The sequence below is a fragment of the Schistocerca nitens genome, chromosome 4 (genome assembly GCF_023898315.1).
Source record: "Schistocerca nitens isolate TAMUIC-IGC-003100 chromosome 4, iqSchNite1.1, whole genome shotgun sequence".
Taxonomy (NCBI): Eukaryota; Metazoa; Arthropoda; class Insecta; order Orthoptera; family Acrididae; genus Schistocerca; species Schistocerca nitens.
In genome coordinates this window covers 113,452,221-113,478,202 of record NC_064617.1, presented here as the reverse complement: position 1 = coordinate 113,478,202, position 25,982 = coordinate 113,452,221, and the positions used below count along the sequence as shown (strand labels likewise).

The window sequence follows — 25,982 nt, the reverse complement described above, 5'->3', positions numbered from 1 at the left end:
TCTAGGGGTCAACAAATCCCCACCAGATAGTACAGCTTCAACGGGAGTCCCCTAAACTGAATGTTTTTGTGCCATATGGCAGTGGAAAGTTTATGGCCTTTTTTTTTCAGTGAAGCAACTGCAACTGGTGTTCCTTACCTGGATGTGCTAGAACTATGGCTCTTTCCTCAATTGAAACGAGCTGAAAACAGAACTTTGTTTGGCAGCAAGATGGTACATTGCATCACTGGCATAACTCAGATGCGATTGGTTAAACGATGTTGTACCTACCGCTGGATTTGCCGCAAGAGGCTGCATAACAGAGCTTGTTTTGCATGGACTCCACATTCACCAGGTCTGACACCATGTGACTTTTGGCCTTTGGGATTCATAAAGGACAGTGCATGTGCCTCGACTAAAAGGCTGATCTACCCAGCTTGTTACAACAATTACTCCAGACAAACTGATCAAGGTTTATGTAAGTCTGCAGGCTTTCGTGGCCGTTGTCAGTGAAGTTAAAATCTTCTGGGTTATTAGGCCGCGTCATATTTCTTCTAAAATGATGGACGTTTCGACCCCTCTGCTGGGATCTTCCTCAGAATCTTCTGGTGTCCACTACTGCTAGAACAATACTATCACTTCTCCAGCACGAACGCGAGAAAACTCCCCTTTATAAGAGGAGGCGACACTCTTCTCCGACAGTGTTCTAGCAGTAGTGAACACCAGAAGATCCTCAGGAAGATCCCAGCAGAGGGGTCGAAACGTCGATCATTTTGGAAGAAATACGACTCGGCCTAATAACTCAGAAGATTTTAACTTCAGTGATCAAGGTTTGTTAAGATATGGCCCGTCGATTCGATGTGCACCACGTGACGAACAGTGCCCATATTGAACACTCGTAAAAAAAAAGTGCTTTGAGCTGCTCTTTGATTTGATGTCTTACTTATAAGTAGAATGTAATAAGTACTATAAAGCCTTAAAACACTGACATCCATTTTGAAACTCCGGGTATATATCCTACAGCTCTTTCTCTCTCTCTCTCTATTTGAATCCTACACCTCTCGACATTCAAACATCGACAGCAAGTACTTCACCACAGCTCAATGACTGCTACTGACTAGAAGCTTCTCATAGTGGGAGACATTTCACTGCAACTGTATATTTGAGGGGAAGTGTATTTTCGGCAGTCTCAGTTGCATGACAGAAACAATTGATCACTATTTTATATAACGACTATCAAAATAAATCAAATAACAATAGGTATCAGTTAAAACAGATAAAAGGCGAAACCAACTACAGATCTGTGAAATTCTAATTTTCGCTGATTATTCACAACTGACGTTATACGCACAGTGTTTCAAAGACTTTGCGACAAACGTCTATAGGTGATTCGAGGGCGAATCAGAAAGTCTTTGCGCATATTTTCTTAGCTAAATTACGGCTATAAACGCGAATAATGATCATGCAAGCAAGACTAAAGGAAACTCAAGACACGTTCATAAGATCTGTCGACTTTGGAAAAGCGTTCGACAATGTGAAATGGTGCAAAATATTTGAAATTCTAGAAAAAATAGGTGTAAGCTATAAGGAAAGACAGGTAATATACAATATGTTCAAGGACCAAGAGTGAACGATAAGAATTACATGATCTGCTGAACGGAATGAACAATCTAATGAGTACGGAATATATATTGCTATTCATCATTTTGTTTTGCAGCTCCTTGTATTAGCCGTGTTTACAGTTAAAATTGTTGGATGTGAGATCCGCCAGTTATGCAAAGCACCGTTTTTTCTTAGTACCCAAACATGTTTCGGCACCACTGTGCCATCAATGGGTTTTCGTTTTTATTTATTCTGCAATGTGAACATTTTGTTAAATGATTATAAAATTATGTGCATCTTTAGTTCAAACAACAGATCGTTTCTTTTTGTAAATACCTTTACATTTGGCGTGCATGAATTTTCTGGATCACTTGTGTGTTAACAATTACAGGAAGCTTGTCATCTGCAACCAAACGATGGTGATGAGAAAGTTTTTTTGCTAGGAGTTAATCTATCTTCTAGAACGTAATTTAGTTTGTCGTAATGTTTGTCGCAATGTTTTCGCGCCTATATTCGTTTTTACTTACGTTTTCGTGTGGCAAGCACTAATTCCGTCTCCTCCTCCCCCTCTCTATGTCAATCTCGTCTTCTCACTGTGTCTGTCCATCTTCTCCTCACCTCTCTTTGTCCACTCCCTCCCCCCTCTCTCTGTCCACCTCCTCCTTTCCCCTCTCCCTGTTTATTTCCTCCCCTTTCGTTTCTGTGTCCACTTTTCCTATCCCCCTCTCTCTCTCCATCTCTTCCTCATTCGATTTTCTGTCCATTTACCCCTCCCTTACGTGTGTCCCTCTCCTCCTCTTCCTATCTGTGCCTATCTCGTCCTTTCTCCTCGTTGTCTGTCCATCTCCTCGTCCTCCCTTCTCTCTTCACATTATCACACTCACCCTTCAGTATTTCTTTCCAGAGTGTAGTTAAAAGGTGTACCAAATTTGATTGAAATTGTTCCAGGGGTTGAGGAGTTTTTTGCCCATGTGTTTTCTCGCACAGGGCACATGTCACATGTTTAAAATATTTCACTAGTATCTGTACACATAATTCACCTGTATGTCTATCGAATTTCGCCCCAGAGTTTCATTTTCAAGCAACCCAATCTTTATGGCGTCGTATCTCCTAAACTATGTGTTGTACAATAATATAGTTTTGAAGGTACGTCCGGTGGTATATATGCCTTGCATATGCGAAAAATTTGTTGTGACTAGATGTAGTAGTTAAGACGTAATAAATTATTTGACGTCGTATCTCCTGAGCTATTTGTCGTACAATGATATATTTTTGTGTACGTGCACGGGCGTTCCGAACGGAGTTAGTAGCAACGAAGTAATAAATTTAAACGTCATATATGACGCGGTAGATTTTCACGCATTTATTTTTATGATGTCATATGTGTCAAACAATGATGTCATTTCTCTGGTACATTCAGTGGTCTGCAAAATGTGTCATGAATACAGTTAGTAATAAAGAAGTAATACATTAAAACGTTATACTTCATATGACAGTTTTACTGGATTAGCAGCGAAAATGTAGCTAGCGATAAACTTTTTTCCTTTCATCGTTTTGTGGGCGTCGTCAGCGAGAAAAGTTTCGTAAAGATTTGAAGTTATGTGTAAAGTTTATTGGAAGGCTCTAACAAGGAACCCCTTGAGTGCAAGCTCGCAAGTTCAGTCTTTAGTACGGCTCACTTTAAAGTTTTGAGTTAACGGTTATGGCGGGAAAAATATTAGCTGCTGATGACTCACCATGGGCATCAGGACGGAGATGGAAAATAATTCTCCGGGAGGTAGAGGTAGGTACCTCCTATTGGGTGTATGTACCCCTTACACTTCATAAAATGGACATCGTCGACATTCAATAAATGTTCAGAACAAACCATTAACTTCCACTATGAATGAAAAATGGTGTGCCACATTGAAAATGGTGTGCCACATTGATCACAAAGAATCGCACCATCAAGATCGAAGGCGAACTGCTTGGGAGTTATAAACCGTGCAAGATGTTCAGCTAGGTATCCGCTCTTAAGGAATGTACACTGTTGACCAAAATTAAAGCAGCAAACGGAAATTTTGCAAGCGCTCTTTTATTTTGTCGCAAAACAGTATAAACAGGTGACAGTAAAGTAGAAACAATGCAAAGAATTCAGAATTTAAACAAGCGTAACATGGAGAGGTAGACAAAAATGTTCTTCGTTTTTTCCTACTTAACTGATTTGCACACACATTCCGACGAATAGTCAATCTGCCAGTGTGCGGTGTGACCCCCTCTGGCAGCAGTACAGGCCTGGCAACGACGGGCCATGCTGTGAATGATATGATCAGTCTCATTTTGAGGTAATAACGTCGATTCTTTCTGCAGAGCTGCTAGCATTCGTGGAGGGTGGTTCGTGGATGCTAACGTGATGCAAGCCGTCTCCCTAGTGCGTCCCAGACACGGTCTATGGCAGGGGCGGGCAGGAATTCTGCACGTGTGCGGTGCACATGCACGTGTGCTGTTAACAGGTGTTCTGCGTGCACACAGGGGCAAGCTGGCCACCCGCTTCTCTCCCCTCCCCACCATACCGTCTCTCCGCTTCTTGCTCTGTAATGCTTTTTGTTTCCTGGCCTGCTTTATTGAATGAAGGAATAAGGGTAATAGGAGTGCTTGAAAGTAATCATCGTTTGAAAGAGTACCTATTACCTACGATACGTTTTATTTAATTATCACAGGTGGAGTTTACAATACGTTTAATGTCTGGAACAAAATTTATACATACAGACAAACGCAAACAGTTACGCAAATTTTCATTACTGATGTATGCTCTTAACCGAGACTTATTAATTTTCATAACAGAAAAAAATCTCTCACAAACGTATGTCGAGCCAAACATTGACATTATCTTCGCGGCTTCACGATGGAGACGAGAAAACTTGCTGTGGAAAGTCGTGATAAAAATCTATCACACGTCTTGCCAAAAGGAACCTGTCTCTCAGACGAGAATTACGCTGTAGACCTATTAATTCCATTTGCAAACTGGGATAAATATCATCTACAGAAACAGCAGATTGTCTCGAGAACTATTCAAAACCTTGGGATAAGTAAGACATATCCCCAAATCGCTTGAGAAATTCCTCTTTTATTGCACTAAGAACGGCAACATACTGAAATTTATTATAATGGCGTTCAATATTAAACTTCCCCTGACCAGCGAGAATACTGTCACATATTATACATTTCCAACTTTCACGTTTTTGCACAGAGAAAAAATGATTCTCCCATTCCTTTTTAAAAGACAGCAAATCTCCAATTCTCCGTTTCCTTGATTCACTCTGCATTTTCCGGTTACAGAAATTCTCTACGTAGTGGTCGCTTCGCTTCAACGTCCGCAGCTTAGCCTGGAACTACACTGCGGCAACCTGCCGGCTGTCGCCACTGCTCCGTTCGACGATTGCACGCTAGCAGCACACGTGCAGCGCTGTGTGCTCATGAGCCGCGTGCAACGTTTGCCCGCCCCTGCTCTATGGGATTCAAATCGGGAGAGCGAGCAGGCCACGTCATACGCACAGTATCTTCCAAGTGAACATAGACCTCATGTGCTCTATAAGGTCGAGCATTATCGTCCATCAGTACGAAGTCTGGGCCCTCCGGCACATCGCAATAACAGCAAATGAGGACCCAAGATCTCGTCACGGTACCTGACAGAAGGTAAACCATGTCGATTCAACCACAAAATTTCATGAATAGGGTTCGAGTGGTAAACGCAATAACTGCCCACAACAGTAGGCATTCGTCTCCATATCGGGCTCCTTCCACAATGTTTAGGTCCAGAAATCTAGCTCCACGTTCCTCTTCCCTATGCCATGCTGCACCGTCTGTGACCGAGTATACAGCGATCGTGGATGTGGGGCTATCCGGTAAATGCCATCTCGTTTGATAGGTGCAATGACGTCATTGTTGGGATGGTTGTCCGTTGACCGGAATGCCATCTTCCGTGCAGAAAAAGATCGTACGGACCTCTGGTTCACAGTTTGTATGGTTATATCGTGAATTAGACACAGAACTGGGAAATATCGGTTTGTTGCTTTAATTTTGGACAGCAGTGTATATAGAATTATATTGGTGTAACGGGATAATGAGGACTGGTGGAATGTGATGGCATACAACCGCATGCAAAACAGTCTGTCATGAAGCTTATCGTGAAACTGCCTATCCTTTAAGCCATAGCTGTATATAGTGCGAGATGATGCTTCATGTTGTTGTTGTGGTCTTCAGTCCAGAGACTAGTTTGATGCAGCTCTTCATGCTACTCTATCCTGTGTAAGCTTCTGCATCTCCCAGTACCTGTGCACTCATCTCTTGGTCTCCCTCTACGATTTTTACCCTCCACACTGCCCTCCAATACTAAATTGGTGATCCCTTGATGCCTCAAAACATGTCCTACCAACCGATCCCTTCTTCTAGTCAATTTGTGCCACAAACTCCTCCCCAATTCTATTCAATACCTCCTCATTAGAGCCGGCCGAAGTGGCCGTGCGGTTAAAGGCGCTGCAGTCTGGAACCGCAAGACCGCTACGGTCGCAGGTTCGAATCCTGCCTCGGGCATGGATGTTTGTGATGTCCTTAGGTTAGTTAGGTTTAACTAGTTCTAAGTTCTAGGGGACTAATAACCTCAGCAGTTGAGTCCCATAGTGCTCAGAGCCATTTGAACCATTTGAACCTCCTCATTAGTTATGTGATCTACCCATCTAATCTTCAGCATTCTTCTGTAGCACCATATTTCGAAAGCTTCTATTCTCTTCTTGTCCAAACTATATATCGTCCATGTTTCACTTCCATACGTGGCTACACTACACTTTCAGAAACGACTTCTGACACTTAAATCTATACTCTATGTTAACAAATTTCTCTTCTTCAGAAACGCTTACCTTGTCATATTGCCAGTCTACATTTTATATCCTCTCTACTTCGACCATCATCAGTTATTTTGCTCCCCAAATAGCACAACTCCATTACTACTTTAAGTGTCTCACTTCCGTCTAATTCCCTCAGCGTCACCCGACTTAATTCGACTACATTCCATTATCCTCGTTTTGCTTTTGTTGATGTTCATCTTATATCCTCCTTTCAAGACACTGTCCATTCCGTTCAACTGCTCTTCCAAGTGTTTTGCTGTCTCTGACAGAATTACAATGTCATCGGCGAACCTCAAAGTTTTTATTTCTTCTCCATGGATTTTAATGCCTACCCCGAATTTTTCTTTTGTTTCCTTTACTGCTTGCTCAGTATACAGATTGAATTACATTGGGGAGAGGCTACAACCCTGTCTCACACCCTTCCCAACCACTGCTTCCCTTTCATGTCCCTCGACTCTTATAACTGCCATCTGGTTTCTGTACAAATTGTAAATAGCCTTTCGCTCCCTGTATGCTTCACAGACACGGAAAAAACAAACTTTAGCGGTTCCAGGTGGTATGAATTGAATGTCATCCACTTTCCATGAGAGGTAGTTTGTTCTAAAGGAGTATGATTTTTATACACAGACCACGAATCAAGCAAAAGCAAGCTATTGTGACCAGCTAATGGCCAAAAGTGGTGCTCATACCATAGTTACAGTCCTCTTGCGCCCATTTTCCCACTCTTGTTTGTTCTGACGTTAATATTCCCTACTGCCCTTGCAAGAGCACGCAGATGAGAAAGAATCGTAGGGACAGAGCACAATGAACAACTTTCCAGCCAATTTATCATCCAGATTAACAGTTGGCATAATTGTTTACGAATGAATTAAGGCATATTTCATGTGTAATTCTTTTTCAGATCCCGATTGGTCGGAGTTGAAAACAAATTCCTTACTGAACGACTGGATAAGTTTGTTTATCTCATCTAAAAATTTTCGGGCGATTCCGTGGTACATGCTTTGTTTGAAATTTCGTTATCTTATGTGTTTCAAGGTCTGTTACAGTGTTTGAGCTTATGCAGGCACTCACTGTTATCCTTGAAATCACTGTAATGTATGTCGCACGAAAACTGATATGCGCAACATAGTGGGTCGCTATCACGCACATCCTGTAAATTGTATCGAGCATCCTTGAAACATGCAAACACGTTTTTGTAACAAGTGCCCTTTGCTCCCTTGAATATCCTAGTTTTTATTACGCAGCACACGATCATATCATTCAGTATCCGCCCGTTGTATAACGATTTTCCCTTACTACATGAGCCCTGCTCTCTTCCAACTATGCGTTTTCGTGAACTTCGCTGTTAATGTGTGTTTGGTTTCCCGCCCTTTTCACGGTTACGTCGTGGTTCTTCTTCCTTCTACGCGTGGCAACAGTGATGTGTATCGATATTTGCGCCGTGTACCATCTTTGGTTTGGTGCATATAGTTTCCGGCAAGGGGTCTGGAGGGAGTCGGTCGGTTTTTGCGGACGAGGAAAGTTCTCCGCTTGGTGCATTTGGCTGGGGCCGCTGGCAGCCCCTGCTCAGAGTCGGAGCGTGTGTGGAGCTGTCTGATCGCTACCAGCTTCGTGGTTCACCGACCCAGGACGTCAAAGTTGAGTAGTGGTTTCAACTACCCAAGCCACGTCTGTTCATGTTGTGGTGGTTCGCTTCGGTGGTTTGCTGTTGGGGAGGTTTTCCGGTGAGCAACACCGAGTGGTTCTACCGCTGAGATTTAGCCGCTGTGCGGTGCAATTAACTATTCTCGTCGACTACGATTTGAGTGCACCAGTGGAATTTTCTGTCTTGTGGCCGTTAGTGTTCTGGTTACCTGCCCTGGGCACTGACGTAAATTCAGGCAGTGTTCTTTTGAGCGAAGTTAACTATTACCGTGTTGAAATTCAAGTGTACCAGCGGAATTTTCTGCCGAGTGGCCGTTGCTGTTCCGGTTACCTGCCCTGGCCACTAACGTAATTTCAGGCAGCTTCCTTTCCTCACCTGTTGTCTCTGTCCAACATGGTGTGTAATTTTGACAGCTAATACGTACTCCATTGTGGATTATCACGTTTGTAACATTGCCGGTTTGAGTTCTCATGTACTGATTGACGGGAAGCAAGTTGTTGTGTCGGTCGGTCCGTGGCTGTCCCCTGGTTGGGTTCCGATGGGCTCACCACCTGTCTCACCTAAGTGAACGAGGGCAGACCGACCTCCCTGGAGGCCTTCTTAGTGCCACAGGTGTTTACTTATCTGTTGTGAGCTGTTTTAAATTTTAGGCTTATGGTTATTTGTTTGTTTTCTTAAAATTTTGCAAAGTTAATATATAAATTTATCTTTCAAGCTTAAACACTACGGCCTTCTGCCTTTAAAGATTATGGTAATATATTTTAAAATTTTGAAGTTTGATTGTAGCCCTCAAAAATGGTTCAAATGGCTCTGAGCACTATGGGACTCAACATCTGTGGTCATAAGTCCCCTAGAAATGAGAACTACTTAAACCTAACTAACCTAGGACATCACACACATCCATGCCCGAGGCAGGATTCGAACCTGCGACCGTAGCTTGTAGCCCTCAGCCATTGGTATTGCACCTTGCGTATGTTGCTTTTTTTGGTTTTAAATTATTTTATGCTATCTTAATTGGATTTTTATCTTGTTGATTTTTAAGATTTCTTGTTCTTAAACATGCTGGCCTTCTGCCTTTAAAGGTCTATGGTAATATGTTCTGAAGCTTCGAAATTTAATTGTGGCCCTCAGCCATTTGTGTTGCACCTTGCAAATGTTGCTTTTTTCGGGTTTTAAATTATTTTATTGCTGTCTTAATTGAAATTTTGATTTTTTAAGATTTCGTATTGGCCTTCTACCTCTAAAATTTTGGAATTTAATTGTGGCCCTCAGCCATTTATACTGCACTTTGCGTATGTTGTTTTTTGAAATTTTATCACTATCCTAATCGGATTTTTATCTTGTTAAGGTTTCTTGTTGGAGACCTTCAGCTGTGAAAGACTTGCATTAGGTAAAGATTCGGCTATGTGCCTCTTCGGTTGTAAAGGTTATTAAATTATAATAAATGACAATTAGAAGGAGAAACTGACCTCAACCCTTGGCCCTTTCAACAATCCTATTACCTGTTCTGCCCAGCAGGTTTAGTGGGTGTATCACTACATTTCATTAGAGACGTGATTTGTGGCTCCCTGTCAGACAAAGATGATGAACGACATCGCTAGACACTTGTTTCCATATCATTTTCACTTGTTAAGCACGTACCGTCATCATTGTACTCCTCATGTACATTGTCTGCACACTGGAGCGTATACGATACCACACATTCCATTGACTCATCTTACAGAAACACTAATATTTCATCTACCGCTTCTTTCTCACTCTGCTAGATTCCTTGGATTCCTTTCTGGCGAAATGTCAACTTCGGCAACTGTTGCTGCAGGTACACTCAAGAGCCAAAGAAACTGGTGCACCTGCCTAATATCGTGTAGGGCCCCCGCGAGCACACAGAGGTGCCGCAATACTACGTGACATGGACTCGACTAATGTCTGAAGTAGTGCTGGAGGGAACTGACACCATGAACCCTGCAGGGCTGTCTATAAATCCGTAAGAGTACGAGGGGGTGGAGATCTCTTGTGCACAGCACGTTGCAAGGCATCCCAGATATGCTCAATAATGTTCATGTCTGGAGAATCTGGTAGCCAGCGAAAGTGTTTAAACTCAGAATGGTGTTCCTGGAGCCTTGGGGTGTCGCATTGTCCTGGTGGATTTGCCCAAGTCCGTCGGAGTGCATGATGGACATGAATGGATGCAGGTGATCAGACAGGATGCTTGCATAAGTGTCACCTGTCAGAGTCGTATCTAGGCGTATCAGGGATCCCATATCACTCCAACTGCAGACGCCCCAGTCCATTACAGCGCCTCCACCAGCTTGCACAGTCCCCTGTTGACACGCAGAGTCCATGGATTCATGAGATTGTCTACATACCCATACACGTCGAGCCGGTCGATACAATTTGAAACGAGACTTATCCGACCAGGCAACACGTTTCCAGTGATCAACTGTCAAATGTCGGCGTTGACTGACCCAGGCGAGGCGTAGAACTTCGTGTCGTGCAGTCATCAAAGGTACACGAGTGGGACGTGGGCTCCGAAAGCCCATATCGGTGATGTTTCGTTGAATTGTCCGCACGCTGACATTCGTTGATGGCCCAGCATTGAAATATGCAGCAGTTTGCGGAAGGGTTGCACTTCTGTCACGATGAACCATTCTCTTCAGTCGTCGTTGGTCCCGTTCTTACAGGATGTCGGAGATTTGGTACTTTCGAAAATGGTCGTACGGTAAAATTCCCACTTCATCGCTACCTCGGAGATGCTATGTCGCATCGCTCGTGCGCCGACTGTAACACCACGTTCAGAATCACTTAAACCTTGATAAACTGCCATTGTAGCAGCAGTAACCTAACAACTGCACCAGACACTTGTTGTCTTATATACCGCATTGCCATATCTGCCTGTTTACATGTTTCTGTGCCGGCCGGTGTGGTGAGCGGTTCTAGGCGGTTCAGTCTGTAACCGCTCGACAGCTACGGCGGCAGGTTCGAATCCTGCCTCGGCATGGATGTGTGTGATGTCCTTAGGTTAGTTAGGTTTAAGTAGTTCTAGGGGACTGATGACCTCAGATGTTACGTCCCATAGTGCTCAGAGCCATTTGAACATATTTCTGTATTTCAATACGCATGCCTATACCATTTCCTTTTTCGATTCAGTGTATAATGCGGTGTTTGCTTTTTATCGTTAGCATTGCTCTGCTTTGTATCAGTACCACTTGCACTGTAGCACGGTTATGAGATTGTGGACTAAGCAGTTCAGTTACATTGGATAGCCTCATGCTGTGCTCACCGTTGGATACCTCCAGTCCCGCCCCCTGTTGCCCTTAGCAGCCAATATTGCGGTTGCACGGGAGACAACATGCGCGGCGAAACTTCCTGGCAGATTAAAACTGTGTGCCAGACCGAGACTCGAACTCGGGACCTTCGCCTTTCGCGGTCAAGTTCTCTACCAACTGAGCTACCCAAGCACGACTCACGCCTCGTCCTCACAGCTTTAATTCCGCCAGTACCTCGCCTCCTACCTTCCAAACTTCACAGAAGCTCTCCTGCGAACCTTGCAGAACTAGCACTCCTAGAAGAATGGATATTGCGGAGGCATGGCTTAGCCACAGCCTGGGGGTTGTTTCTAGAATGAAAATTCTAGAAATATGTGAGGCGTCGAATGCCGTAAACATCATGGGCCTTTTGCGACCTCGGACTCATGGGGTTCCTTATGAGACTGAACTCCGAACGTCCACTAAAGAGGTAGATCGGTACAGCCAGATATAGCAAAGTACTTAATGCGACAAGAACCTGTAATTATGTGTGTGTGACCGAGTGTGGATACTCGCAGGAAGTTGTAAAGCCTGTGAGTATCGCGGCTGCGTGGCGCGGTGCGCAGCTGCGTGCGACTCACATGCCGTCAGAGAGGCCCTCCTGGAGGTGGATGCCGGTGCCGTTGGGGTGCACCATGCGGCAGAAGAGCAGGCCCGACCGGTAGAGGGCCGGCAGGCGGCACAGCAGGTCCAGGCCGCCCGGCACCGACGACGACGGCTGCACGCTCGTAAACAGCTCCACCTTCACGGCTGCGGAAGCGTCAATGGGGCACTTAGGACTACTACAGATGTCGAGGACATGTGGCGTGAGCGGCGAGCCACTTTGCACGCCTCTGCATTTGACAAGTGAATCTGTAGAACCGCATCATGGTAAGGTATTGCGCGAAAAAGTAAGAAAAGAGAGAGAGAGAGAGAGAGAGAGAGAGAGAGAGAGAGAGAGAGAGAGGCAAACGGGACTAAGAGAGTTGAGTGAGGGGTTCAACATGGAGGTGGAGGGGCACAGAGAACAGAGATGGAGGAGGATAGTAGAGAGAGATTGAGGGTATAAAATAGGGTGAAGGAGGGCATAGAAGAGAGAGAAACAACGAGAAAGTCGTATGAAAATGTTGGCTCGGAGACCTTGAGTGGAATTTTTAGTAACCCATTCGCCAAGCATTCTTGCAAACCCATTTCCACGCAGTTCATAGAGAGTTGGATATGGGTGACTATAATGAGAGTAAATGATGATTAATTGAAACCCTCAGTTGCCGCCGACAGGCGTTGTTGACGTACCTTGATGGGGACAGCTGAAAATGCGTGCCCCGACCGGGACTCGAACGCGGGATCTCCTGCTTACATGGCAGACGCTCTATACATCTGAGCCACCGAGGACACAGATGACTGCAGGGACTTATCCCTTGCACGCTTCCAGTGAGACCCAAATTCCCAACTGTCCACAATCTACATACGTAATGTTCCTAATAGACACTTCGCCCATCGCCTCGTTACTCGCGCCCACTTGGAGATCCCAGGTTCGAGTCCAGGTCGGGGCACACATTTTCAGCTGTCCCCATCAAGGTATGTCAACAACACCTGTCGGCGGCTGAGGGTTTCAATTAATTATCATTTATTTTAGAGAAGCTGCACGGTCATCAACGGTATCCGTTCTTTCGAGAACAGTTACTACCTTCATATACTATATAATGAGTGCACGTATTAGTGCGGTACTGTCCTGTTCCGCAGGTTGATTCCGTGATGGCGATAAAAACTTCGCCCGCATCTCGTGGTCGTGCGGTAGCGTTCTCGCTTCCCACGCCAGGGTTCCCGGGTTCGATTCCCGGCGGGGTCAGGGATTTTCTCTGCCTCGTGATGGCTGGGTGTTGTGTGCTGTCATTAGGTTAGTTAGGTTTAAGTAGTTCTAAGTTCTAGGGGCCTGATGACCATAGATGTTAAGTCCCATAGTGCTCAGAGCCATTTGAACCATTTGATAAAAACTTCACTGATGATGCAGAAGAGTGAATGTACCAGTTTGAGGTAAGGAACCCTGGTCCAAAAACAACAGAGTCGAAAATTATAAGCGAAAATCGTTCTGCAACCTCTGACGGAGAAGTACAGCTACTGGTACTGTTGTTGCCAAGATTATAGTGGAGGCAACATTCATAGGTGGTAATATGGATCAAACAAGTAAAACATGTCTAACAAATACGGGCTCTGAAAACCATATCTTAAAATCTGTCAGCACTTGTTGATCTTCACTACTGCAGGACACATTTCTTCTACTGAGCAAGTGTCCATAGTTCTTAAGGTATGCATTTTGAAGTCCATATTTAATGGACATTTCTTTGGATGTCAAATTAAACATCTTTCAGCCGTCTACTTTCTGAACTTATTTTATTTGGATACCAGTTTCGGTGCTTTACTACGCAATCTTCAGGCTCCCGACCAACATGTGGGAAGATTCCTCCTCGGTTTTGATCGAAACAGGGGCCATCAATGCTGGTGTAAGTAGATTTCTGCTTGCGTTATCCATCACTTCAGCCATCATCTGACGACTGTCGAACAGTCTTCCTACACATCGGTCAGGGACCTGAAGTTTGCGTAGTAAATCGCCGAAACTGGTAGCCATATAAAATAAATCTGGAAATTAGACACATTCTGTATCGAACAGTCGAGTCCCGAAACCATCTCTGAAAAGATGGACATACAGAGACACTCTCCTTTTGTTTTGGTCCATACTACCTCCTACAAAAATACGGAAATCAAAGAGCCTGCAGTACAAGAGATGCATTTAACGGTATCCAAAATGACCAAGTGTTGGTAGCTGTTAAGATACATATTTTATAGAGCATGTTTAGTAGACATATTGTTCGTTTTTTGGTACATACTACAAGCTCTGAAAGCTGCCCATCCTACAATCTTAGCAACAACAATACGGGCACATGTATTCCACTGTCTGATGTATGAGAACGATTTCAGCGAGGCCTTTCGACTCTGTTTGCAGACCAGGTTTCCTTACCTCAAGTTGATATATTTACCCTCCTCCATCATCATCCCTGAAAGCTTGTAACATCATCACAGAATCACCCTGTATTATTATGAGAAGATGGAGAGCATGAAACCTGGTACTAGTTTATAGCTTACTCCTCTCTCGTAGCACCAGGGGGACCACTGGGCTTAATGTCCGCAGTAGATGTACGGTTACCATCGACAGTGTCACATGCCCTCACTTATGAGAAACCGAGAACAGATCTGCAATTTAATACAGGACATAGGACAAAGTCTGGTGTTCAGGGACCAACACCGTAGGGCAGTCGATACTGGTAACGGAAGCTGTCATTCGAATACTTTTCAGATCTCGACAACTTCGTCATCACAAGGTAGCGCTAAACACTTCATGTTGTGGAAGCAGATTTATTACTAATACTATTCTACACTACTGGCCATTAAAATTGCTACACCAAGAAGAAATACAGTTGATAAACGGATATTCATTGGACAAATATATTATACTTGAACTGACATGTGATTACATTTTCACACAATTTGGGTGCATAGATCCTGACAAATCAGTATGCAGAACAACCATCTCTGGCCATAATAACGGCCTTGATACGCCTGGGCATTGAGTCAAACAGAGCTTGGATGGCGGGTACATGTACAGCTGCCCATGCAGCCCCAACACGATACCACAGGTCATCAAGAGTAGTGACTGGCGTATTGTGACGAGCCAGTTGCTCGGCCACCATTGACCAGAATTTTTCAGTTGGTGAGAGATCTGCAGAATCTGCTGGCCAGGGCAGCTGTCGAACATTTTCTGTATCCAGAAAGGCCCGTACAGGACCTGCAACAGGCGTTGGTACATTATCCTGCTGAAAGGTAGGGTTTCGCAAGGATCGAATGAAGGGTAGAGACACGGGTCGTAACACATCTGAAATGTAATGTGCACTGTTGCAAGTGCCGTCAATGCGAACAAGAGGCGACCGAGACGTGTAACCAATGGCACCCATACCATCGAGCCGGGTGATACACCAGTATGGCGATGACGAATACACGCTTCCAATGTGCGTTCACCGCGATGTCGCCAAACACGGATGTGACCATGATGATATAAACAGAACCTGGATTCATCCGAAAAAATTACGTTTTGCCATTCGTGCACCCAGGTTCGTCGTCGAGTACATCATCGTAGGCGCTCCTGTCTGTGATGCAGCATCAAGCGTAACCGCAGCCATGGTCTCCGAGCTGATAGTCGATGCTGCTGCAAACGTCGTCGAACTGTTCGTGCAGATGGTTGTTGTCTTGCAAACGTCCCCATCTGTTGACTCAGGGATCGAGGCGTGTCTGCACGATGCGTTACATCCATGCAGATAAGATGCCTGTCATCTCGACTGCTAGTGATACGAGGTCGTTGGGATCGAGCACGGTGTTCCGTATTACCCTCCTGAACCCATCGATTCCATATTCTGCTAACAATCATTGGATTTCGACCAACGCGAGCAGCAGTGTCGCGATACGATAAATCGCAATGGCGATAGGTCAGAATCCGACCTTTATCAAAGTCGGAAACGTGATGGTACGCATTTCTCCTCCTTACACTAGGCACGATAACAACGTTTCACCAGGCAAAGCCGGTCAACTGCTGTTTGTGTTGAGAAATCGGTTGGAAACTTTCCTCATGTCAGCACGTTGTAGATGTCGCCACCATCGCCAACCCTGTGTGAATGCTCTGAAAAGCTAATCATTTGCGTATCACAGCATATTCTTCCTGTCGCTTAAATTTCGTGTCTGTAGCACGTCATCTTTGTGGTGTAGCAATTTTAATGGCCAGTAGTGTCTGTATATTGATCTTTGCTGCCATGGTATACAGCAAGCTGAAACATTTAGGCTCAGAATTACTCTGTATACAGAGGATCCTGAACACATTGCAGTTTTTCAATCTGTGTTTTTTTATCTCAAAACTGCAATTCTTTAGTTAGCTCAGCACACAGCTCTCTTATAGATATAATTGGAGTATGGCAAGTTACTGAGGCCTGATATCGTCCTATTCCGACTTTAGCAATCTTGGTTGATCTAGCGCTGACCTCCCGCAAACGTTTTCTATGTCCTGAAAAGTTGTCAAAGGATAGAAACACTTTCAGGTATTTTCGGAGCCGCTACACCTGCAGGCTGTGCCTAACTTGTTTGAAGACATCTGGGTGTTCTGTCCTAACAAACATGACCTGAATGGTATCTTTCTATAATCACAGGCAGAATACATTCTTTGTTTTTGTACGCGCTAGGCAGGTCCTTACATGATACTGAATCTCAATGTTTCTCTTTCTTCCGTCATTCTTCTTTTTATTACATAACTGTTTCCCACTTTTACTTTATCTATCAAGTTGAATTCTTTTCTCCCTCCTACTGATTTTCCTTTCACTAACCTTTTCGAACTTTTTCAGCAATCCTTCATAACATTTCTCTAGTCTTATCTCCATCTGTCCAGCGATTCCTCTCCATCTTCCCACATATCTACATCAACCATCTTTTTTCGTCTTCAATGAATTTTCATTCTGCACCGGAATGTGCGCTGATTTGACACTTCATGGCAGATAAAATTTATAGGCCGGACTAAGACTCTGACCTAGAACTGCCATTCGCGGGCGGTGCTCTGACCATTTGAGCTAGTCAAGAACGACTCAAGATCCGCCCCATACATACTTCACCCCTTCTCTCGCGTATCGATAAGTACTAGTTCTTAGTGTGTAGTTAAATTTTTCTTGCAGAAATATTTGAAATTACGAAGTATTGGCACACTTAAAATTTCTGTTATTAATTACGCAATACTGTACTGGTTACTATGTTTATTTCTGGATTCATTTACGAAATAATAATAGAATGTAATAATGTAACAGAAACTAGTAGAAATTCATTTGTTAAGAAAAATTGTCAATCGTTTGGAATGTGGTTATTTCACAGAGTGTGGGAGTCCTAAGGGTGCCTATGATGTGATAGAACGTATTTTTAAATTTGTGCGAACAATGTAATTTCGGCTTTGGTAATGTGAAAAATCAATAGACTGTACCAAAATGTGAGAAAATACATTAATGTAAAATCATCAGACCCCTAGACAAGAAGAACTGGTGCCAACACGAAAAGCTAAGTAAACTAGAAAGTTTATTGTGATATTCGCTCCTCTCAAATCTTCATAAAAGGCTAATAGGGACTCTAGATGGAATTTGGAAGAAGGGGGGAAATTACACACTGCATCAATTAATTTTCGTATTATACCGTCTACAGTGTCACCAAACAGCATCGTCAGAGCCATCAATTCAGACAATTTGTTATTTCGCCCACCGATCGCTGCTTTGTAACAGCAATATCGTGCATTCAACTTGAATGAATAATGGGTTAGTGACTTATGGATGAATTAATGATGGATGGATGAATAATGAGTGAATGGATGATGGATGAATAATGAGTGAATGGATGATATGAATAATGAGTGAATGGATGATGGATGAATAAATGATTGATCAATGAATGATGGGTGAATATATGAAGGATGAATGAATGACGAATGAATTAATGATGGATGAATGGATCATGCAGTGAGGAATCAATGATGAATGAATGAACAGTTGATGAATTAATGATGCTGAATGATGGTTGGTGAATTTCAGTTTTATGGTGATTTTCGTATCCCCTGTAACAGAAATGTGCATTCAACATGAATGAATAATGGGCTAATGACTTATGGATGAATCAATGATAGATGGATGAATGAGTGAATGGATGATGGATGAATAATGAGTGAATTAATAATGGATGAATAAATGATTGATCAATGAATGATGGGTGAATATATGAAGAATGATGAATGAATTAATGATGAAAGAATGGATGATGCAGTGAGGAATCAATGATGAATGAATGAACAGTTGATGTATTAATGATGCTGAATGATTGTTGGTGAATTTCAGTGTTTATGGTGATTTTCGTATCCCCTGTATGAAGGCTTCCACACAACACAGCAGGCTTCAGCCCACGGACCGCTGACCAGACGCACCCTCGACAGTGTAGTTGACCTCGATCTCCTGCAGGCTGCCCGGCAGGGCGTAGGTGGCGGTCCAGACGCCCTGGTCCAGCGTGGTGACGGTGTGCTGGCAGAAGCCGGAGCCCACGCTGACGGTGTGGCCCAGGGGGTCGCGAAGCATGCAGTACACGCTGTCCTCGCTGCCCACCTGGATGGCTGACACGTCGCCGAACGGCAGCTGCATCGTCACCGGCGACGGCTTGCTCGGCGCGTCTGCGAACCGAGAGCAGGCGTCATCCTCCGAAACTCTGCAGCACGTCACACTAAAATGTTCAAATGGGTGTGAAATCCTAAGGGGAAAAAACTGCTGAGGTCATCGGTCCCTAGACTTACACACTATTTAAACTAACTTGTGCTAAGAACAACACACACACCCATGCCGGAGGGAGGACTCGAAACTCTAAAAATAAACTTATCGGCATGTTATCTGGACCAGAAGACTTCCCTTTATTAAGTGCTTTAAACTGCTTCGCTACACCGATGATATCTACTTCCAAGTTAGACATGGGGTATTTGTTCTTGATTCGAAGTCAAAGAAACCACATAGCTGCATCTCAAGGGATATAAAGGATTACTTGAGATTACTCCCCTTTTAATCTGAAGCATGATATCAAAAAATGGTTCAAATGGCTCTGAGCACTACAGGACTTAACTGCTCAGGTCATCAGTCCCCTAGAACTTAGAACTACTTAAACCTAACTAATCTAAGGACATCACACACATCCATGCCCGAGGCAGGATTCGAACCTGCGACCGTAGCGGTCGCGCGGTTCCAGACTGTAGCGCCTAGAACCGCTCGGCCACTCTGGCCGGCGCATGATATCCAGCATGCCGATATGGAATTGGGATACTGCAGCACTGATTATTTTTTAAGGTGGATTTGATCGGAGTGCTGCAGACGCAAAAGAAACCGTACCTGAAAGTAAATGAAATTCAATATTTTCATTTCATTTGCTAATTACTTTTGAATACATTATGGGAGTGGCAGTGATCAATGTGTTACAAATATTTGCTATTAAAAACAGCCTTGATCACGATTTATTTATTAAATTATTATTTATTAACTAATAAATCGTGATCAAGACTGTTTTTAATAGTAAAAAATTTCATTTGCTGTTGATATTTTATATTTTGTTATGCACATGTGGGTCGGTGTATGGGTGTTTAACTAATACTGTTTATCGAACTGCACACTTTGATTGAACGCACGCTAAGAAGTGGCTGTGCACATTACTCTTTGATTTGGATATTTATTTTGTTGGAACGGGAACAGTCGTAAAAAATTGGTGGGCATAAGATTGGGCTATAGGGGAGGTTCGAGACCCTTTAAATTGAAAAAAATATAAAAATAAAAAAATCGGAAAAAGTAGAAGAGATCGCTAAACCATGCATGTGCATGCAGCTCCACACGAAATTAGCTAATTCAAATTCTGGACTTGGAAGAAATTTTTTATTCATAGAAAGAAGGAATAAATTACAGGATTTCCGTAATAGAGAAGTACAAAGACATTTGTTTATATTTTAGTACCTCTTAAGGTTCATGACTTCATCTGTCCAACATTTTACACAAGGGCTCCAACATTTTTAAGCATGTTGGTACAGTTCAATGTGGGCACAGTCTGTAGCTCGACAGATATTGAACGGTACTCCACTTCCCACCACATGCTTCTGAGCACGACAGGTGTTACGGTCTGCACTGTGGCGTATATCCGTTGTCTCATGTCTACCAGATCTCAAACATTTGTTTTGTAAACTATGTCCTTGGTGAATCCCCTGCACTGTTATCCAGAGGGGTCACTTCTGCACTTCTGGAAACTGAGCGGGTCCGGCAATGTTCGCCCCCTCCCCTCCTCCCGCCACCCCCCCCCCCCCCACCTTCCGATCAAACGCTCAGGAAATGTCTCATGAAGATATGTCGCAACATCCTCAGATAGTGGGGTGAGGCATCATCCTGCTGGAAAACGGAGCCCAACGTACAAATATGGAACTGCATAGTCCGACTACATGTCGAGGGAGTTGTCCTGTCACTGGTCACTGCAATAATAGACGAAAGCGCCAAAGAAACTGCTATAGGCATGCGTGTTCAAATACAGAGATATGTAAACATGCAGACTACGGCACTGCGGCCGACAACGCGTTTGGAAGACAAGTGTCTGGTGCAGTTGTTAGATCGGTTACTGCTGCTGCAATAGCAGGTCATCAAGATTTAAGTGGCTTCGAACATGGTCTTATAGTCAGCTCACGAGCGATGGGACACAGCATCTCCGAGGTAGCGATGAAGCGGGGATTTTCCCGGACGACCATTTCACGAGTGTATCGTGATTATCAGGAATCCGGTAAAACATCAAATCTCCGATATCGCAGCTGCCGGAAAAAGATCTTGCGAGAACGGAAGCGACAACGACTGAAGAGACAAAAGTGCAACCCTGCCGCAAATTGCTGCAGATTTCAATTCTGGCCCATCAACAAGTGTCTGCGTGGTAACCATTCAACGAAACATCATCGATACGGACTTTCGGAGGCGAAGGTCCACTCATGTACCCTTGATGACTGCACGACACGAAGCTTTACGCATCGCCTGGGCCCGTCAACACCAACATTGGGCCATTGATGACTGAAAACCTTTTGCGTGGTCGGACGAGTCTCATTTCAGACTGTAACGAGCAGATAGACGTGTACGGGTATGGAAACTACCTCATGAAGGCATGGACCATGCATGTTAGCAGGGGACTGTTGAAGCTGGTGGAGGCTCTGTAATGGTGTGGGACGTGTGCAGTTAGAGTGATGATACGTCTAGATACGACTCTGACAGGTGACACATATGTAAGGATCCTGTCTGATCACCTGCATCCACTCATGTAGATTGTGCATTCCGACGGACTTGGGCAATTCCAGCAGGACACTGCGACATCATACATGACCAGAATTGCTACAGAGTGGCTCCAGGAACACTCTCCTGAGTTTAAACACTTCCGCTGGCCAAACTCCCCAGATATGAACATTATTGAGCGAATCTGGGATACCTTGCAACGTGCTATTTTCAGAAGAGATCTCCACCCCCCCCCACCCCCCGCCCCCCGTATTCTTTCGGATTTATGAACAGCTCTGCAGCATTCATGATGGTGTTAATTCCCTCCAGCAATACTTCAGACATTGAGTCCATTGAATCCATGGTCCATGCCACATCGTGTTGAGACACTTCTGCGTGCTCGTGGGTGTACTACAAGATATTAGGCAGGTGTACCGTTTCTTTGGCTCTTCAGTGTAAATGGACTAAACACATGTTTATGCAATCCCAACCACACCTTATCTTTTCGTGTGTCCCTTTCCTTCTCAGTCACTTCTGCTGGAGTGTCATGTCCCCAGATTTGACAGTTATGTCGGTTAACTTTCGAAAGATGGAGAAAGTGGATTCACCACAGAACACCGCTGCCTTGAGGTACTTGTTATTTTCGTGCATGCGATGCCACATTTCGACCTCAAAATCTCATCCTGTGCGGTGAACTTGAGGTTTAATGTGATACAAAGTTTGGAGAATCGAAGCACGCAGCAGGAGACGTTTGTGCACAATATTGTGCTCCGTCGAGCGGGGGATGGCTAATTCATTACTAGCTAATCTAATGGATTGAAGTGGGATTCTAGCGAATACTTCGCGCACACGTTCCACGGTCTCTTCACTCACAAGCGTTTTACACTACTGGCCATTAAAATTGCTACACCAAGAAGAAATGCAGATGATAAACGGATATTCGTTGGACAAATATATTATACCAGAACCGATATGTGATTACATTTTCACGAAATTTGGGTGCATAGATCCCGAGAAATCAGTACCAAGAACAACCACCTCTGCCCGTAATAACGTCCTTGATACGCCTGGGCATTGAGTCAAACAGAGTTTGGATGGCGTCTACAGGTACAGCTGCCCATGCAGCTTCAACACGATAGCACAATTCATCAAGAGTAGTGACTGGCGTATTGTGACGAGCCAGTTGCTCGGCCACCATTGACCAGACGTTTTCAATTGGTGAGAGATCTGGAGAATGTGCTGGCCAGGGCAGCAGTCGAACATTTTCTGTATCCAGAAAGGCCCGTACAGGACCTGCAACATGCGGTCGTGCATTATCCTGCTGAAATGTAGGGTTTCGCTGGGATCGAAAGAAGGTTAGAGCCACGGGTCGTAACACATCTGAAACGTAACGTCCACTGTTCAAAGTGCCGTCAATGCGAACAAGAGGTGACCGAGACGTGTAACCAATGGCATCCCATACCATCACGCCGGGTGATACGCCTGTATGGCGATGACGAATACACGCTTGCAATGTGCGTTCTCGATGTCGCCAAATAGGGATGCGACCATCATGATGCTGTAAACAGAACCTGGATTCATCCGAAAAAATGACGTTTTGCCATTCGTGCACCCAGGTTCGTCGTTGAGTACACCATCGCAGGCGCTCCTGTCTGTGATGCAGCGTCAAGGGTAACCGCAGCCTCGGTCTCCGAGATGACTGTCCATGCTGCTGCAAACGTCGTTGAACTGTTCGTACAGACGGTTGTTGTATGCAAACGTCCCCATCTGTTGACTCAGGGATCGAGACGTGGCTGCACGATCCGTTACAGCGATGCGGATAAGATGCCTGTCATCTCGACTGCTAGTGATACGAGGCCGTTAGCAGTGCGTTCCGTAATCTTAAGCCACCGATTCCATATTCTGCAAACAGTCATTGGATCTCGACCAATGCGAGCAGCAATGTCGCGATACGATAAACCGCAATCGCGATAGGCTACAATCCGACCTTTATCAAAGTCGGAAACGTGATGGTACGCTTTTCTCCTCCTTACACGAGGCATCACAACAATGTTTCACCAGGCAACGCCGGTCAACTGCTGTTTGTGTATGAGAAATCGTTGGAAACTTTCCACATGTCAGCACGTTGTAGGTGTCGCCACCGGCGCCAAACTTGTGTGAATGCTCTGAAAAGCTAATCATTTGCATATCACAGCATCTTTCCTGTCGGTTAAATTTCGCGTGTGTAGCTCCACTACATAAAAAAAAAGGTCTTCTACCTAATTGTTGTAGTTAATGACCAGACAGTTTTAGTGTCATCATGGAAAACCCTATATATACTGGCAGAACTAAAGGCTAGCCCTGAAACTACAGCAAAGTCTTAATTGTGTAATAAGATTTTTCACAGAAACTACATAAATGGTAATGGTCAGTGGTTCACTTTGTCTAGTAAAAAACCCGATAAACACATTTAATTCACTTCGCTCTCCAGTAACATCTTCTGCACAATATTGCTATTTTCATTTTACCTCCACATAGATATTAACATTATTTGCTTATGTATTAATAAAAAATTCATATAAAAAGTGACATTCATTGAAATATTGTAATTCTAACACTATCACACATATTTTGTACATATATGTAACTAAAAACTTTGATTATTATAATTATTATTTTCATTATTGTTATCAGTATTGAGCATTGAAATAATATCGAAAACGAATTGTAAATGTAATATTGCTTTGGCCTTGCTTTGGCCTACAATCAGTACTAATGACAAGTACAATCATCGATAGTTGTTGACTGCTTGTTGGGATGTTGCTAACAGTAACACTAAGTTGTGTCTGTGTAAACAGATGAGTTTCTGGATATAGACATTCTGTTGTTGACTTAATGTATTTCTTGAAGAGTGGTATTAGTATATCTCGGATGAGTTAGGCAACTTCCCACATGACTAACACAAATAGTATCCTTACCCTCTCTGATGTCACAATCTATGATTGCTAAATTCAAGATACTGGAATCCAAGATAGCGGATGGTGGGAAATTTCAAAATTCATAATGTCAGATGGCCAGAAGCATGAAAATCACTGCTGATGCATGGAAGGAAATTTAAAAATCGCAAGTGAGCTCTAATACAAAATAGAAAAATATGTAAGATAACAGATTGTGGCAAATTTAAAAATATTTAAGATAGCAGTAGAGGGAAATTTTAAAAAAAATGCAAGATAACACTGGCAGTGATTACTTGTAGCATTCAGTACAACGAAGCAGCCAATGACAGTGCAATACATTTTGCCAGTCAGTATATGTAGCCCACCATGTGCAAGTGTATCTAATTTTTCTGGGCGATACTTGAAACATCCAACCATACAGCAATGTTTCGACAAGCTGAATCGTGCACCATGTGCAAAAGTATTCAATTATTTCAAACGATACACACATACACACAAATTTTATTCTATCTTCAAAAATATTTTCTCTAACAGTATTTCCAACACTCAAAACCATATGTATCACTACACATACCATCAAATTTGCTCTAAAGCACATCTGTATTATTAAAAGAAAATACATAATCACCCGATATTCTGGAGAAGATTTAATGCAATAAAAATCACATTCTGCTGTAAATTACAGTACTTTCAGCATCAAAAATATGAAAGCACCTAAAACTCTGCCTCATTAGGGAATTTCTCTCTACTTTATACTACACTAAAAATACTTATGTTAAATGCTTTGTTGATTCCAAAACAAATTTCATCTATCTCTGTTTTTGTTTTATATTGCACTAATGTTTGTCAAATTTTATCTCTCTCTATCTATCTCTCTCTCTCTATGTATCGCTCTCTCTCTATCTATCTCTCTCTCTCTATCTCTCTCTCTCTCTATCTATCTCTCTCTCTCTCTCTCTCTATCTCTCTCTCTCTCTATCTATCTATCTCTCTCTATCTATCTCTCTATCTCTCTCTCTCTCTCTCTCTCTATCTCTATCTCTATCTCTATCTCTATCTCTATCTCTATCTCTCTATATCTCTCTCTCTCTCTCTCTCTCTCTCTCTCTATCTCTATCTCTCTCTATCTCTCTCTATCTATCTCCATCTATCTCTATCTCTCTCTCTCTCTCTCTCTCTCTATCTCTCTAGTGAGTGTTAACGTTATAATGTATTATGGTGGAAGGGAAGAAACAAATATAACAATAGGTATAATTTTTTCTTCCATTTCCACGCAAAAAATTACATTTTCACGCATGTACTAAACTCAGAGATAACTTCGTTTTGTAGCACAGTATGTGACACATCTTATGCTGCGACAAAGTTGAAAGATATAAATTTAATGCACGTTCTCATTCATGTTCAGCAATTTTTAGAATGTCGTCTATTGCGAATAAGAGAGTGGTACATGAACACTCGTGTATATGCTAAGCTCTCACCTTCTGTGACGACCAGCTACTAGTACTGACACTATAATTCGGCTTGTATGTTCATTCCCCCCTTTGAAATTGAATACTGAATAGGATCTCTCGCCATCTGTTCACAGGATCCAAAGTGTGCTATTTGATATGTGAAATCCCTTGCATTAATTATGTGAACTGTTACCAGAGCTTTAAAATTCTTAACTTCACATTTTATGTACACATATCAAAAAAAGTTTTGCATCATCTCGCTTCCGAGAGTTCTGGAAACTCTACAGGAAATTGGAATAGAGATCAACATAAAAATCATTT

The 25,982-nt window shown here is 43.3% G+C and overlaps 1 protein-coding gene across 1 annotated transcript in view; it reads right to left on the bottom strand.

Moving 5' to 3' along the window:
• The window catches only part of LOC126253187 (uncharacterized), a 237,491-nt gene that overhangs the window by 69,516 nt on the left and 141,993 nt on the right, over positions 1-25,982 (bottom strand). The window contains exons 4-5 of the mRNA XM_049954351.1: positions 18,439-18,678; positions 11,996-12,164 (exon numbers count right to left, since the gene is read on the bottom strand). Coding sequence (XP_049810308.1) covers positions 11,996-12,164; positions 18,439-18,678 — 409 coding nt within the window. The remainder of the gene's footprint in view (positions 1-11,995; positions 12,165-18,438; positions 18,679-25,982) is intronic.